We start from the raw sequence: 13,621 nt of genomic DNA on the forward strand, positions 1-13,621 counted from the left end.
GACCCAAGTATTCTCTTCAAGACTGCGGGGCTCCCTTCATTTCAGTCCTGCGGGTGTGGTTGTATGCCTGTGAATGTGTGCTGGTGTCCAAATGACAACGTGGAGATGTGCGCTGTCTCCTCGGGAGCCTACCCCTTTCTGTTGTGCAATCATGGCTCAGAGACAAAATACCTTTCCACAAACACCTGTTTCTACCAGGACTACCTGAATCTTTCCACCCTCTCTTGCTCTAAGGCTAATTCAGGAACACAAAGGGCCAAAGGCGCTCCCACCAAACCACACATGGTACCCTCATCATGCACGAGCTCCTCCCCCTGACCCCTCGAGTGGCTTTGAGGGCTGGCATTTGGCCTACTCTCTTCTTTCTGTATTGTTTGGTTCTTCACGCAACAAAGGTATATTAACTTCCTCTTATGTGACTGGCACTGTTTTACGCCCTGGAGACAAAGCAGTGAATAGCATCATCTAAGCCTCACGTAGGCTTACAGAGCTTATACATCAGTGAGGGTGAAGGGCAACGAACAAGTGTACAGTGATATATTTCAGAAAGTGATGTTCTGTAAAGAAAATAAAGCAAGATAAGGGGACAGAAATGACAGTGGCAAAGCATATGTGGTGCGTGCATTTGTGCTATAATGATGGGGGTGTGAACAGAGAAAATTTCAGATTCCTTCAGGTGTGGATCAGAGCAGAAACAGACGATGCTATTTGTTGCTGACACTGAAGTCCTACTTTTTACTCCTAAGCGGACGTGGCCTGGGAAAACCTCCAAGGCCCTCATAACATAGCTACAACTCTCATTAAGGTCAAGGTCTTGACTGTGAATTGACCTTGTGCAGAGACACAGCCAAGGGTGGGTAAAGAAGGGAGGGAGGGCATGCCTGGGCTGAGCAGGCCAGGTGGGGAGAATGACCCAAATGCCTGGCTCCCCACCTGGGGAAAGGCAAGCTGAAGGCCATGTACAGTGTCTAAAGAAGTTTTGGAAACATACTCCCTCTCTAAGCCAGCATCACTGAGGGATAGCAGCAGGAGTCTCTGATCATTGGTGTTTTTACTATAAGCCGGTGGGAGACATTGGTTCTAGAAGGGCCCATTCAGATTGAAGTAGGACCCAGACAATGGCTGGGAACCCAAGGAAGGGTCCAGTGCCATAACAAAAAGTACTTTATAGATGATTGCTGACAATTAGTTCAGTGGCCTTATACATGACTAGTGTCATTAATTCAGGGCCTGATGATGGGGAGATGCACATCTCTGTGATCTTCTTGGCCTTTTCCCCATGTTTGTTTCTTATGATGCTGCATTTCTAGCCACCATGGTGGCATCAGAGGCAGGAATAAAAAAGGTGTCTCTTCTCCCCTTTTCTCCAGCCCTCTCAGACATTTTGCCTTCTCTTTTCAGTCCACCATTTGGTCCTACCTCTTCCCTGACTACCCCACTACTTTCCCTTCTGCCCTTGACATTTGGATTTCCCACCCTCTCAGGTGTTCTTTTTCCCCAGTTAATCCTAGAATTGGTCTAGGATGGATCTAATTGATCTTGGATGGATCCAAGACCCAGACCCCAAAGTCAGGACATTTGTTCTTTCTAGTTCCAAATCACTTGGCCAATTGGGCCAGTGGCCTTCATCTGTCCATCCATCAGAAGTTTTCTAGTCACAAGGGCCTTGTAAGGATTTTACCCTTCATGACTTAGAACCAGACAATAAGCAAGAACTACCAAGAATAAAGCAATGAAGGGTTCTAGCCTCCTGTACTGTTGCCCCTCTCTCCTGAGGCAGTGAATCCTGTTAACATAACCCCCATGGTCAAGCACCAGACTAAGGTCTTCTCTCCCCCCAGTCCATGGAGAAGAGTAGATAGGCAGAAATCAATGACTCTTCAGGCCTGCTTGTGGCAAGGCTGGTGTTTGAATCATCCCCAATTCCCACTTGAAACTCAAAACCAAATCCATTATGTGTAACCCCCAGATGGGTGCATCTACAACACCCGTCTCCCTATCAAATACTTTATTAACACAACTCTGGCCTGAAGCCAACTGGGGAATAACAAAATTAGCCCTGAGGACTCCCTTAACTTAATTTTTACAGCTACACTTTCAGGAGAGTGTTTTTCCTGTGACCTTTCCCTTCTCTTATGTGTTACTGACTTTCCCTCAGGGAGCAGGGGGTGGCTAAGAACACAACAAGCAGCCATCACAGGAGCCATTAAAAACTCCCTCAGATTGCCGGGTGTCAGAACTGTTTAGGGTAATTCTGTCCTGAAAACAGCTTTTATCTCAACAGCCCTGACTTGTTGCCCATTGATGGGGAGCTGGCTCACTGGTTCCCTTCCATGAAGGGATATCTGCCTCCCAGCAGAGAGGGACATGGGCCTCTGGTCTTTGTTCTCTGGGGGACCTCAGTATTTTTAGGCATCCTTCCTGTCTAGTGGAACTGTGTGAGGGGCAAAGGAGATGATGATATAACAGTAAAACACAGATCATGTGCAGGAGCGTTTCTAGCACAGAAGACAGGGCTGGTGTTTTAATTATTCTTACACCTCCTAATGTCTCATCAGCAAAAAAGAACAAAAGAGTAATGACCAGAAATCTTTGCCGAAATGAACATGGCTGTGTGTGTGTGTGTGTGTGTGTGTGTGTGTGTGTGTGAGTGTGGTGTGTGAGTGTGTGGAGTGTGCGAGTGGGTCGTAGGTGTGGTGTGATAGTTTGTGTGATGTGTGTGAGTGAGTGTGAATGTGAGCATGTGAGTTTTGTGGTGGGTGTGTGAGTGTATGGAGGGTATGTATGGTATGTGAGTGTGTGTGTTTGAGAGTATGTGTGTGAGAGTTAGCATGGTGGATGTGAGAGTATGTGTGAGAGTGTGCATGTGTGCATGTAGGTCATGCAAAAAAAACTCAGTCTAAGAAGCAAACTAGAATATGGAAAATTCACCAACTGAAAACTGTGTTGTAGGAAGAGTAAATGTGACCAGCCTCTCCTCACTTAGCCCCCCAGATTTAACTTTTCTACATAGTCGCCTATCTGGTAAGATAAAATGACTCTTCCCTCTTCCCTATCTGCTGACCTAACATGGTTTTCAGGAGCTAAACTTGCTGGAGGGTGGACATGCTACATAAATGGGCTGTAATTAATGCATGGAAATTGGAGGCCTTAAAAGTCCTGGCCCTGTTGACTCAAAATCATAGTAATGTCTTTCTACCTAAAGTTAGACTTCCAGAAACTTCCACCATCTACTAAATACAAGTACCAAAATATCAATATATTCCAAAACTGAGATAAAGGCTTCCTGCAGCTAGTTGGTCCTCACCCTGATGCAGAAATAGGGGGCCACTCTCAGACCCTCACCCAACAGTGAGTATAAAATTAGACATAGTAGAACATGCTGAAGCACTAAGAAAACATATGTGATGGTGAGAGAGAAGAAAGTGAATTAGTATAAAGTGTTTATATCTGAGGCCATTTCATGAAGGGACAAATACCCCTAAACAACTGGTTAAGTCTTGTGTGGCACTATCAAGAAAAAGTTAAATTATACTTAGTGGGCTCTATCCCAAAAAAAGGCAGACATGATATAACAGCGAGTTCTAGGCCATGGTCTTTGGAGATGTCCCTGATATGTAGTCTGAAAAACCCTGCAGCCCCAGGAGTAGAAATGAAGGTGACAGACCTGACCAGAGAGATGATATAAAAGGGCTAATCAAAGCAAGAGACCTCAAGTGATTCTCGAGGATTCTGGGAAGATGGCAGTCATGGTGTGGTACCAGCATAGTTGTCTATTTTTCTGAATCTAAATGCAAAGCAACCGTATATCAAAACTGAAAACCCACAGACATTTACAAAAAAATTTTTTTATTAAAAAATACCCAAAATAAAATGGATGAGGACAAAGTACAACCACCATAAGATCTGTCTGATATCAGCATCTGAGCAAGAAAAAGGAGATGAAGACAACAGGCTGTCTTATAAACCTAAGAGCATGAGAAAATCACTGACATATACTTGCTGGAAATAACTTGACAACTGATCTGAGAACCATTGCTGAATCTGGGAGAGGCTTTGTCCAGTCCAAGGATATGTGAGTATAAGGGGCCATGGTGATGTTTGAAAGAGCTAGGGGGACTGGGCCACTAGGAAAGAGCCCATACTAAGAAGAAATTTCTGGGTGTCAAATCAACATTGAGTAGGATAGGAGTAACAGATAGATAAATAGATGATAGATAGATAGATAGATATCCAGATAAATATGAAGGAAAGAAACAGAGCCAGAAATGTTTGAAGGCAAACCTTGCATTTTTCAACACTATATGAAGAAAAGAATAGAAGGAGCTCTGTGAAGTTAGGAAAGTCCTGAACTCTAAGAGTCCTAGAAAATTAATTTCATGTAAAAATGCATAGGTATCATTATATGGTGACTAACATAACATAATTAATTGATTAACTAAAATTTTTTTAAAAATTAAAAATAAAAATTCATAGGTATCAAGACCAAATCCCATCCACATTACAATAAGAATTTTAGAGGAGCATAGAGGACAAAACAACAGCCCCACATTAAAGTGAAAGCATACCAGAAAGACATGCCTACAAAAGAGATCAAAATTTTAACCGATTTCCAAATGAGCTGACATTAAAACAGTGATACAAGAGATGAAAAAATAACATAAGCCAGTGTTACAAAAGATCAAAACTAAGTGATGAAACTTATAAAAGAATTTGAGATAAAAGGAAAAAATAATTTCAGAAATGAAAACTAAATTAGAAAGTATGCAGAGCAAATACACACCACAGTTAATGCCTTACAAGAAATACAAGGTGAAAAGAGAAAAAAATTTTAAGTAAAAAAATGACATCCATCAAGATAGGCAGAGAAGATCCAACATGCAGATAACAGGAGTGCCTGAAGAAAATTCGGAGAAAGGGAACAAAACAAATGCTTAAAGCTATAATTCAAGGAAATTTTCCTTATTGAATCTAATTATTAAAAGAGCACACTGTATTACTAACCTAGGTGAGCAATACCTAAGGGTACTCTAGTAAAATTGTTGAAAATTAAAGAAAAAGAAGAAAAGGATATTGGGCTCCTAAGCAAAAAAAGCAAGTGATTTATTAGAGTATGAAATTTAGATTATCATCAAAGTTTTTGATAGTACTACTTTATACCAGAAAAAAGTGGAGTAATGTATTTAATATACTCAAGGGAAAAATATTATCAATATCCAAGAACTCAAAGAATATTATTCCCATAAGCCCTTCCTAAGGAATCTATGGAAACAAGCTTCAGACAACCAAAGTAACTAGAGATATTCAGCATGACTGTTAGGAGCATTAAACATACAGCACTTTTAGAAGTGAGACTAACTAAAGGTTAAAGAGGAAAAAGTATTGTATGTAATGGTGATATGTCCAAACAGTGTAGCTAGAGTACAACTTCAGGAAATTATAGGAGAAAGGATAGCACATACACTCAAAAATAAAATAAAATAAAATAAAAAATTAACTCATCTCAGTTTTTATTTTTTTATTTTATTTTATTCTATTTTTAGAGAGAGAAAGAGACAGAATGCAAGCAGGATCATGGGGGAGGGGCAGAGGTTGAAAGAGAATCTGAAGCGGGTTCCATGACCAGCGAAGAGCCCGGTGAGGGGCTTGATCTCACAACCCTGAGATCCTGACCTGAGCCGAAATCAAGAGTCAGATGTTAGCCAGCTGAGCCACCCAGGGTTTCCTGATCTCAGTTTTTATATCAATGATGGTAAAGTAGCAGTTACTACTATGTGTATTATGAAGGATAAAGTAACTGATTAATTATAGAATATTCTAAATCTATTATCCCCTGTGTTCATGAGAACCAAGATTCTCAGTGTAGAAAAGAAATGCAGATGTAATAGAGAAGAGATTAAATTTAAAACGTTGTAGTCCTGAATTTGAGCTGAAAGTATCATTGTGAGCTCATGAGGTATTTTGTCATATATGTATGTATCTACTTCATGTGTATGTAGGTTTATACTGAAAAACATACAAGTATCTTAGCTCTGTCCTCTAAAGAAACCTAGAAACAATCACCAGACCAGTAACAGTAAGTGTCTATGGGACCTAGATTGTGTACTTAAAGGGTGTTTTTTCACTAAAAGAAATCAAAGCTTTTGAGAAGATGGCTGAGTCCAGGTCGAGGGAAGGAATATTTTATCGTACCAGATAGCAGGGGAGAAAAATAACTCAGGTAGCTACCACTGAGCAAAAATGTGAGAATATGAACTTTTTTATTTTATTTTATTTTATTAAGATTTTTATTTATTTATTTGACAGAGAGAGATCACAAGTAGGCAGAGAGAAGCGGGGAGGAAGCAGACTCCCTGCTGAGCAGAGAGCCCCATGAGGGCCTCCATCTCAGGACCCTGAGATCATGACCTGAGCTGAAGGCAGAGGCTTAGCCCAATGAGCCACCCAGGCACCCGAGAATATGAACTTCTAAAGGATAATAATTGTGATTAAGTAAAACTCAATAATATGTTTTAATTCATGGAGTAATAAAGATATGTGAACGACTAATTTTTCAATTCCGGAGGATGATAGAAAATGAATCCATCATCTTGAAAACTGTAAATAAGGTGAAAGAATTGAGCATTTATCCCACCCTTCCTATACCACTTGGTAACCAAATAGTAGATGAAAGGAAGCATCTCTTTATAGATTCCAACTAATAAATGAGTGAAAAAGATATCATTTGAATATCATTATTTTGCAACTCCCAATAAATAAATGGAGCTAAGCATTAAGTCTCAATAACTGCTAATGTTAAAAAAGAAATCACTGATCACATATCTAGAAGGGGATGCTGCTCCATTATTTAAAGATTTGAGACAGATGATAGAAATGTTTAACCTCTCGATGGCTATAATATGTGTATTACTTTTATTTTTCCCTAATAAGGAAAACAATTCAGAAATTCTCATAATGTCCCCCAAAAAGGGTTACTTTTTCCAGTTTATAATAAAAAATGGTGTCATATACATTTATGGATGGTGAGTGATTATATTTACTTGGATTTGGGTCATGACTTTATTTAATGGTAACTACAGTGGCCATCAAAACGGCTCCATATGCCACAGCTCCCGTGAAGTTCAGCTCACTCAACAGATACAGATAGTATTCAATTCCATGGATCAGAATCAAAATGGTACCAAAATATCCATCTGCTGCATTGAGTGCTTCTCTGTGGTACAGTCATATAGGCCTTCAACAGGAGGCAGATCCTTATTATTGTGATTAATAGTAATAGTTGAAAACTTATTTTCCTTGGTATCACACTTTATTTCTTTGCATTCAATTGAGCAGATGAGATGGCTTAGCAACAGTAATAAAACTAGTACAATCACTGTCTAGCCTATTTTTTTAGCATTGTGCAGTATATTACTAATTGATTTGTTTCTTCTTGGAGGGTACTGCAATATACTTAAAATGAAACCCAGTGTTTAATGGACATTTCCTTACTCAGCTGTCTATAACCAATCACTGTTTTGATGTTTGTGGGTTCTTTGTACAATTTAGATGTGAATGAGTATTAAACTAGTTTTCCAGTGTATGGTATAAGTAGGACGAGATAAAGCAGTTCTTTTTTTTCTTTCCTAAATGAGTTTTAATACAATAGTTTTGGTCTAATTTTTGTTGGGTTGTTTTTTTTTTCCCCCCAAGAGAAAAGAACCAGAGTTCCTCCTTCCCCCATCCCCAATCCAGGCTCCTCCTTGGGGGGGCATTTGATCTTCCTGTAGCTCCACAGAGCCTCAGGGACCAATGTAGACTCTCATCTAGGGGGAAACAAGGACCCTTGTGCTCTCAGACTGGCAGCTCAGCATCAAGCCCACCGCACCGCTATTCTAACTATGACCTTGATCTTCTAACCAAAAACCAAGCTTTTGCCTTATAGCTTCATGACCCAATCCCTCTCTCTTATATCTCTGCTTCCTGGCCTTGTAAACATCCCAGTTACTAGATTTTCCTTTTGACACTTCCTGGCTCCCCATGGCCTCTCTGCAGACAAGAGTCCTAATGCTGAGCACCTGTTTTCCCTGGCTTATGCCCATGACCCCCTAAAGCCTGCTCTTTGCTAGGCTGTGATACTATAGGGCCACAGTTCTGAGGCTGTGGTCCACCACCATGCTATCCTGACCAGACTCTACCTGTCCCCTCATGGTGGCCTGCCTACTCTCTAGGCCTGAGAAAACTTGGTATGGTCTGTCCTAGATTTAAGTGAGCCCAAGGCTTATGGATTTAAAAGGAAAAAAACAAAAAAACAAAACCAGACTCTCAAACAAGTTCTGTAAGGATTTCCTGGTGCGTCTAACACCTCTTCAGGTCTTGAACTGGAACTCAGATGATCTGTGCCTAATTCCAAGCTTGACTGATTATTCTATCTGCCTTCACTTAGAACAGATCTCATGCCTGGATATTTTGCCTGATGTTCTGCCAGACTCTTCCTGCTCCCAGGGTACCATTCCAGATGCCTCCTCTGGGGCCCTCCTAGGCCCATGGCTGTTAATACCACCATACTCAGAGCAGCAGTAATTTCCAATTACATCCATGACCCACCTCTCAAGCAAGGATCTGGAAATTATTATTGCCTGCTGCCAGCAAGCCTTAACCCAATGCTCAGCTGAGGGGGGGCCAACGCTGTGTTAAACACTTAGAGGGACACCGGAAATAAAGCAGAATTACATTGTCCCTGTCCCTTTGCACAAAGCCACAAGAACCCACAGTTCTGGTAACCTTATCTCAAAAAACAGATTCGAGCATTAAAATCTTAGGAAGGACACAGGATCAGGAACTCATGTAAGGACAATCGGAAAAGGCTAGAAGTCTTGAGGACAAGAAGATGGGAAGGGCTTGATCACCACCAAAGGATCTATGGACATAGAAGGAAGAGCCCCCAATTTCTAGTTCCTTCTCTAAAGCTGATTTACTCAGAAAAATCTCCCATTTCTAGAATGTTCTTTCTCCTTTTCAGCAATGAAGTAGGTGGACCTAGTTCACAAATCTGGTTGCTTCTCCTGAAAAAGCTTTTACAAAATGCAAGTAATGTCCTTCCCCAATCATTACTCAACCTAGTATCTACTAATTGGAATCTCCAGAGCTCTGAAATTCATACTTTTAAATGTCCTTAGGTGGTCTGGGACCACTGAATTCAGTGATCTCCAGGGTCCCATCTTGCTGTGACATTCTATGGTGTCAGATTCCAGACAGAATGAGCAAAGGGAACCAACAGAACAAAGTTTGAGCAAGACAAGCCCACACACATAAGAAGCAGGAGAGCCCTTGGACAATGGGCAATGAACTCAGAAACCCCATTCCCCCTAAGAGGTAAAGCTGGTGGGAAACAGAAATTGATTCCAAGCAACTTCAAGCAGATTTATGAGGGTTGGGGCCATCTGAGGGAGCAGGGAGGACCACCATGCCTCGAAGGCTGCTGAAAGCAAGAGAATTCTAGCTGTATAAATCATGGGTCTGACCTGGGATGGCAAATCTGTTCCCATGGAATCCACTCTGGAAAGAATTTTCTCTCTGGACCTTTCCATCAGAAATCACTGAAAATAAAAACAAAATGTTGTGTATAGAAACCACCTGAGACTAATATATGTCCACTGAGTTGGGAAAATACTGGTCCCTTTATTGAGAAAGAGCCATAATGTCCCCTTTTTAAGGAACAGCGAACATAAATCTTGAGATTGGGTGTCTCTGCTTCCAACAGTTAGAAATTGAACAGGAAGTTACACAACTTTGAACTGTGTTCATCATGCATCTCTAATGCAAAATATTCTTCTATGCACTTTGCTTAGGTCATCATTCAGTAGTCTCACTAAGTCCAATCTTGCTTCATTCAGATTAGGAGACTGAGGCTCAGAGGGGTGTATGATTTACCCCAGGTATCATAGCTGGTCAGGGGCAAAATCCAGGATAGGAAAAGTTAGCCCATCTGGATCCAAAGACCGTGCTTCTCTTCCTACCTCACCAAATGTCCTACCTGGTCAAGAACTACAATCCCAGCCTCTCTGGGAATGTCCCACAACATTTAGAGCAATGTTAACCCAGACTGAAGTTGAAAGTGGGTCCCATGGAAGGGAAAATGCTCAGGTAGTGTGCCATGCCCATACCTTCAGCTCTCTTCCTCAGCGCACTCTTGAGGAAAAAGGAAAGAAAGAAATCACTCATGTACATGCTTTCATTTCCAGGACTGAGTTAACTGCATGGATTGTCATGCCTCTGCCCTAGACTGAGAAGCCTGCCCACAAATCCAGGCTGCTTGCTTTAGGCACACATTGGATCTGAGAATAGCCTTCAAAGAGTTGGAGATCATATGGAGCAAGTGGATTTTTCTACTTCCTTTCCAGGATTATCTTTTTCTCTCTGTCCCCATTCTCATCCCCAGTTTAAATCCCTAGGTGCTGCTGGTAGAGGATCCATGTTGACAGAAAGTCCTCTGGTCACATTTCCTGTTGTCAAGAACAGCACCTGCCCTGGGTGTAGGCAGGAGTCATGGACACAACTCATATTTTTAGAGTTCTGGACTTTACAAAGCCTGTTATATCTCTTGCTTCCTTTAATCCTCATGCCAATTCAGCTACTTTTATAGACTAAGGAGCTCTATCAAGGTCCCACAACCAGTAACTGATAAGGCTGCCCCTAAATCTGTGTCCCTTTCCATTCACCACTTGAGGACAGCCCACACGTAGGATTTGGGTGCTGGAGATATGGATGAAAAGGCAACTGGCCAAGAGAGTGCTGCTAAAATGCACTCAGTATTCAAAGAGTTAGCTCTTTGAAGTAACAGGTTACTCCTTTAGAGTATAGAAAGATCATAAAATTGACAATCAACCATTCACAACCAACATGAATGGATTCATCTCCTTCTTGCCCTTGAAACAACCTTCAGAAACCAAACAGAGATCAACATCTTCATTTCAAAAAAGTGAAGCCAACTGAGAAAGGATTTGAATACACAGTGTTGTATAGCTGTATGCCTTGGAATCTCAGCTAGAACTCTGGTCTCTGACCTTGGGGTCAGGGCAGTGTCACAAAAGCCCCCCAACACACTTGTCAAGTTTCCAGATCATCAAAACTACCCAGTACAGTCTCAATCTGATTGCTTGTAATTTTAGCAGCCCAAATTAAGCTTTCATTTCCACATCATTAAATTAGTTAAAAGTCTTCAAAGATTTTTCACTTCAACGTTTTAGTGAGCAAAACTGTACCAAATTAATTTTTTCATAATGTTTTCTAAAGGTAGAATTTAACTTCATCACATTAGAGGGAAACTGGAGTCTATGTCCAATTTACTCTTTTGAGCTTCCCCAAGCTAAGAGGATCTTATATGCATATGTCCAGCCTTTGGGAGCAGGTTCAATGCAGTCACATTGCATTATGTCACAGTAGCATAGATTGAGCACCTGTTGGTTGCCCAGCATTGGGCCAGACTCGGTGAGAAACGACGAGAGGGTCCAGCCACTGCCCACGCATGTCTTACCTGAAGGGGGGTCTTCTCTTCTTCCTGATAACCGAGGGGATTTTTTCTTTACCATCCTGTGTTTTAGATAGTTCCATCCAACCTTCTTAAGGCTGGGTCAGTCAGCTCCATCTATGTCTCTCCCCTCATATCTGACCAGGCCCTGGCACAGAGTAGATCCTCAACAGACATTTCCAGTTTGAATGGCTGATTGGTGTTTCTTGCCCTGGCCTTGGTGCCATACTGGAACATGGGTTTGGGGCCATGGAGCGGACAGCTCAGAGGCAGCCCAGGGAGGCCTCTGGAGGAGGGAGGGCCAGGCCAAGTGAGTGATTACCTTTCCTCTTGTGTCGCAGTTCACTGGCTGTTCACCACGTGCGGGGCCAGTGGGCCCCACGGCCCCACACAGGCCCAGTGTAACAACGCCTACCGGAATTCCAACCTGAGCGTGGTGGTGGGGAGCGAGGGTCCCCTTAAAGGCATCCAGACCTGGAAGGTGCCAGCCACCGACACCTACAGGTACGTATGGGGGAGGGGGAGGCCAAGGGACAGATCTCCCCTTCTGAAGATGATGGGGTGCTGCCTGTGGGTGCATGCCCTCAGGGTGCCTGGGCACACCGAGGCTCAGAGACCACGGACTTTGGCCCAGAGTGGGGTATAAGGGCTGGAGATGGGGAGATTTGGGATAATGGGATATGGCAATAAAGATGTGTCCTCTGTCCTCAAGGAGCCCACAGTCTGTTTGTGGAGATGATATACACGTGTGAGCTAGCTTCAGAATATTCTTTATTACTAATAATTATAATTATAGTGGATTCTTTGAGTATTGCTTGATGCTGTTCGCATGAGTCAGCACATGTGAAATGTTTGGGAAACAGACGTACGATGGACATGAAAGATGATGCTCTCACCCTTGAGCCTCCTTTCCTGGGCCTTCACTATTCACAAATAAAGCAGCTGTTCTCAGGCTCTTGTCCCGCCCCCAACCCCAACTACACAGTATTCCAACAGAGCAAGACCAGGCCAGAGGGAGGCCTGACTCAATGGGCCACTTAGCTCGTACATGAAGCTGATGGCAAGGCTCAGACCAGTGGTTCTCCACCATCGAAATGACTGGACATCTGGTTAATACAGATTACCGGTCTCACTCGCAGAGGTCTCATTTCATAGGCCTGGAAAGGGGCTCAAGGATATGAATATTAAGAAAATTTTAATGCTATCCATTTTTATATGAATGAAGCAAATATGACAAAATATTGACATTTATTGGATCCGGGTTGGGAAGGGAGACATAAGGGGTATTCATCACGCTGGTTGTATTCATTCATTGAGAATATGAATTCCTAACAGGTTCCCAGGTGATGCTAATACGGCCCCAAAGAGTGACTGAATTAGGTTGAACCCCTGCGTGTAGTCCTCCCACAGCTCTGTGAACAAGGCCCGGGCTGCAGTCTTCATTTTACACAAGAGGAAACTGAGGCTCAGAGAATGGGGTGCCTCGCCACAGACACACAGACACGCAGGCCGGATAAAACCTGAAGCACAGGCTTGCTGAGGCTCCTCCCACAACGAACGGCGAACAGCAGGCTTAAACAGGAAGCAGCTTAATCATGACCTTGTGGTGCAAATGCGCCCCCCCCACCCCCCGCGGCTGAACGCAGTGGGATATGAGCTCTCTTTCCCCTTCCTCAGCCCCCAACCTCCAGAAGGAAAGGAGAGTCTCAGGTTGCCTGGTTTTCTCTGTAGCCCCACCCCTGGGACCTCGGTATAAATGCATTTCGGCGGGGGGAGCCCTAAGTGCTTTTTAAATGACATTCTGGGCAGGAATGCAGTAACAAGGTTTGGCTGCAATCAAATTAGCTGCTCTAGGTCCTACACTTCCCCCAACAAATGATTGCAGACACCCAGCCACCCCTGGATCTGCCACACTGAGCAGGCCGGGTCTCTCCTTCCTGCCTGGCTGAGGTTCCCCGGCTCAGTCACTGTCCCAGAGAGACAGAGAGGAGTGTTCGCTGAGGACTCACCAAGTATTTCTCCCCCTTTTAGCAATGAGGCAGATGTCATTACTATGATTATTGCTATTCCCTTGTTTCCATAGGGGGAAACTGGAGTCAGCAGCTTAGCAAC

The 13,621-nt window shown here is 42.9% G+C and overlaps 1 protein-coding gene across 1 annotated transcript in view; it reads left to right on the plus strand.

The window, feature by feature from the left end:
* ALK (ALK receptor tyrosine kinase) overlaps window positions 1-13,621 on the plus strand; it is a 120,626-nt gene that overhangs the window by 57,139 nt on the left and 49,866 nt on the right. Inside the window, exon 7 of the mRNA XM_032845874.1 lies at window positions 11,851-12,013. Within this exon, the coding sequence (XP_032701765.1) occupies window positions 11,851-12,013 (163 nt within the window). The remainder of the gene's footprint in view (window positions 1-11,850; window positions 12,014-13,621) is intronic.

Source organism: Lontra canadensis, unplaced genomic scaffold (assembly GCF_010015895.1).
Source record: "Lontra canadensis isolate GAN:19392208 unplaced genomic scaffold, GSC_riverotter_1.0 scaffold170, whole genome shotgun sequence".
In the NCBI taxonomy this organism is placed as follows: Eukaryota; Metazoa; Chordata; class Mammalia; order Carnivora; family Mustelidae; genus Lontra; species Lontra canadensis.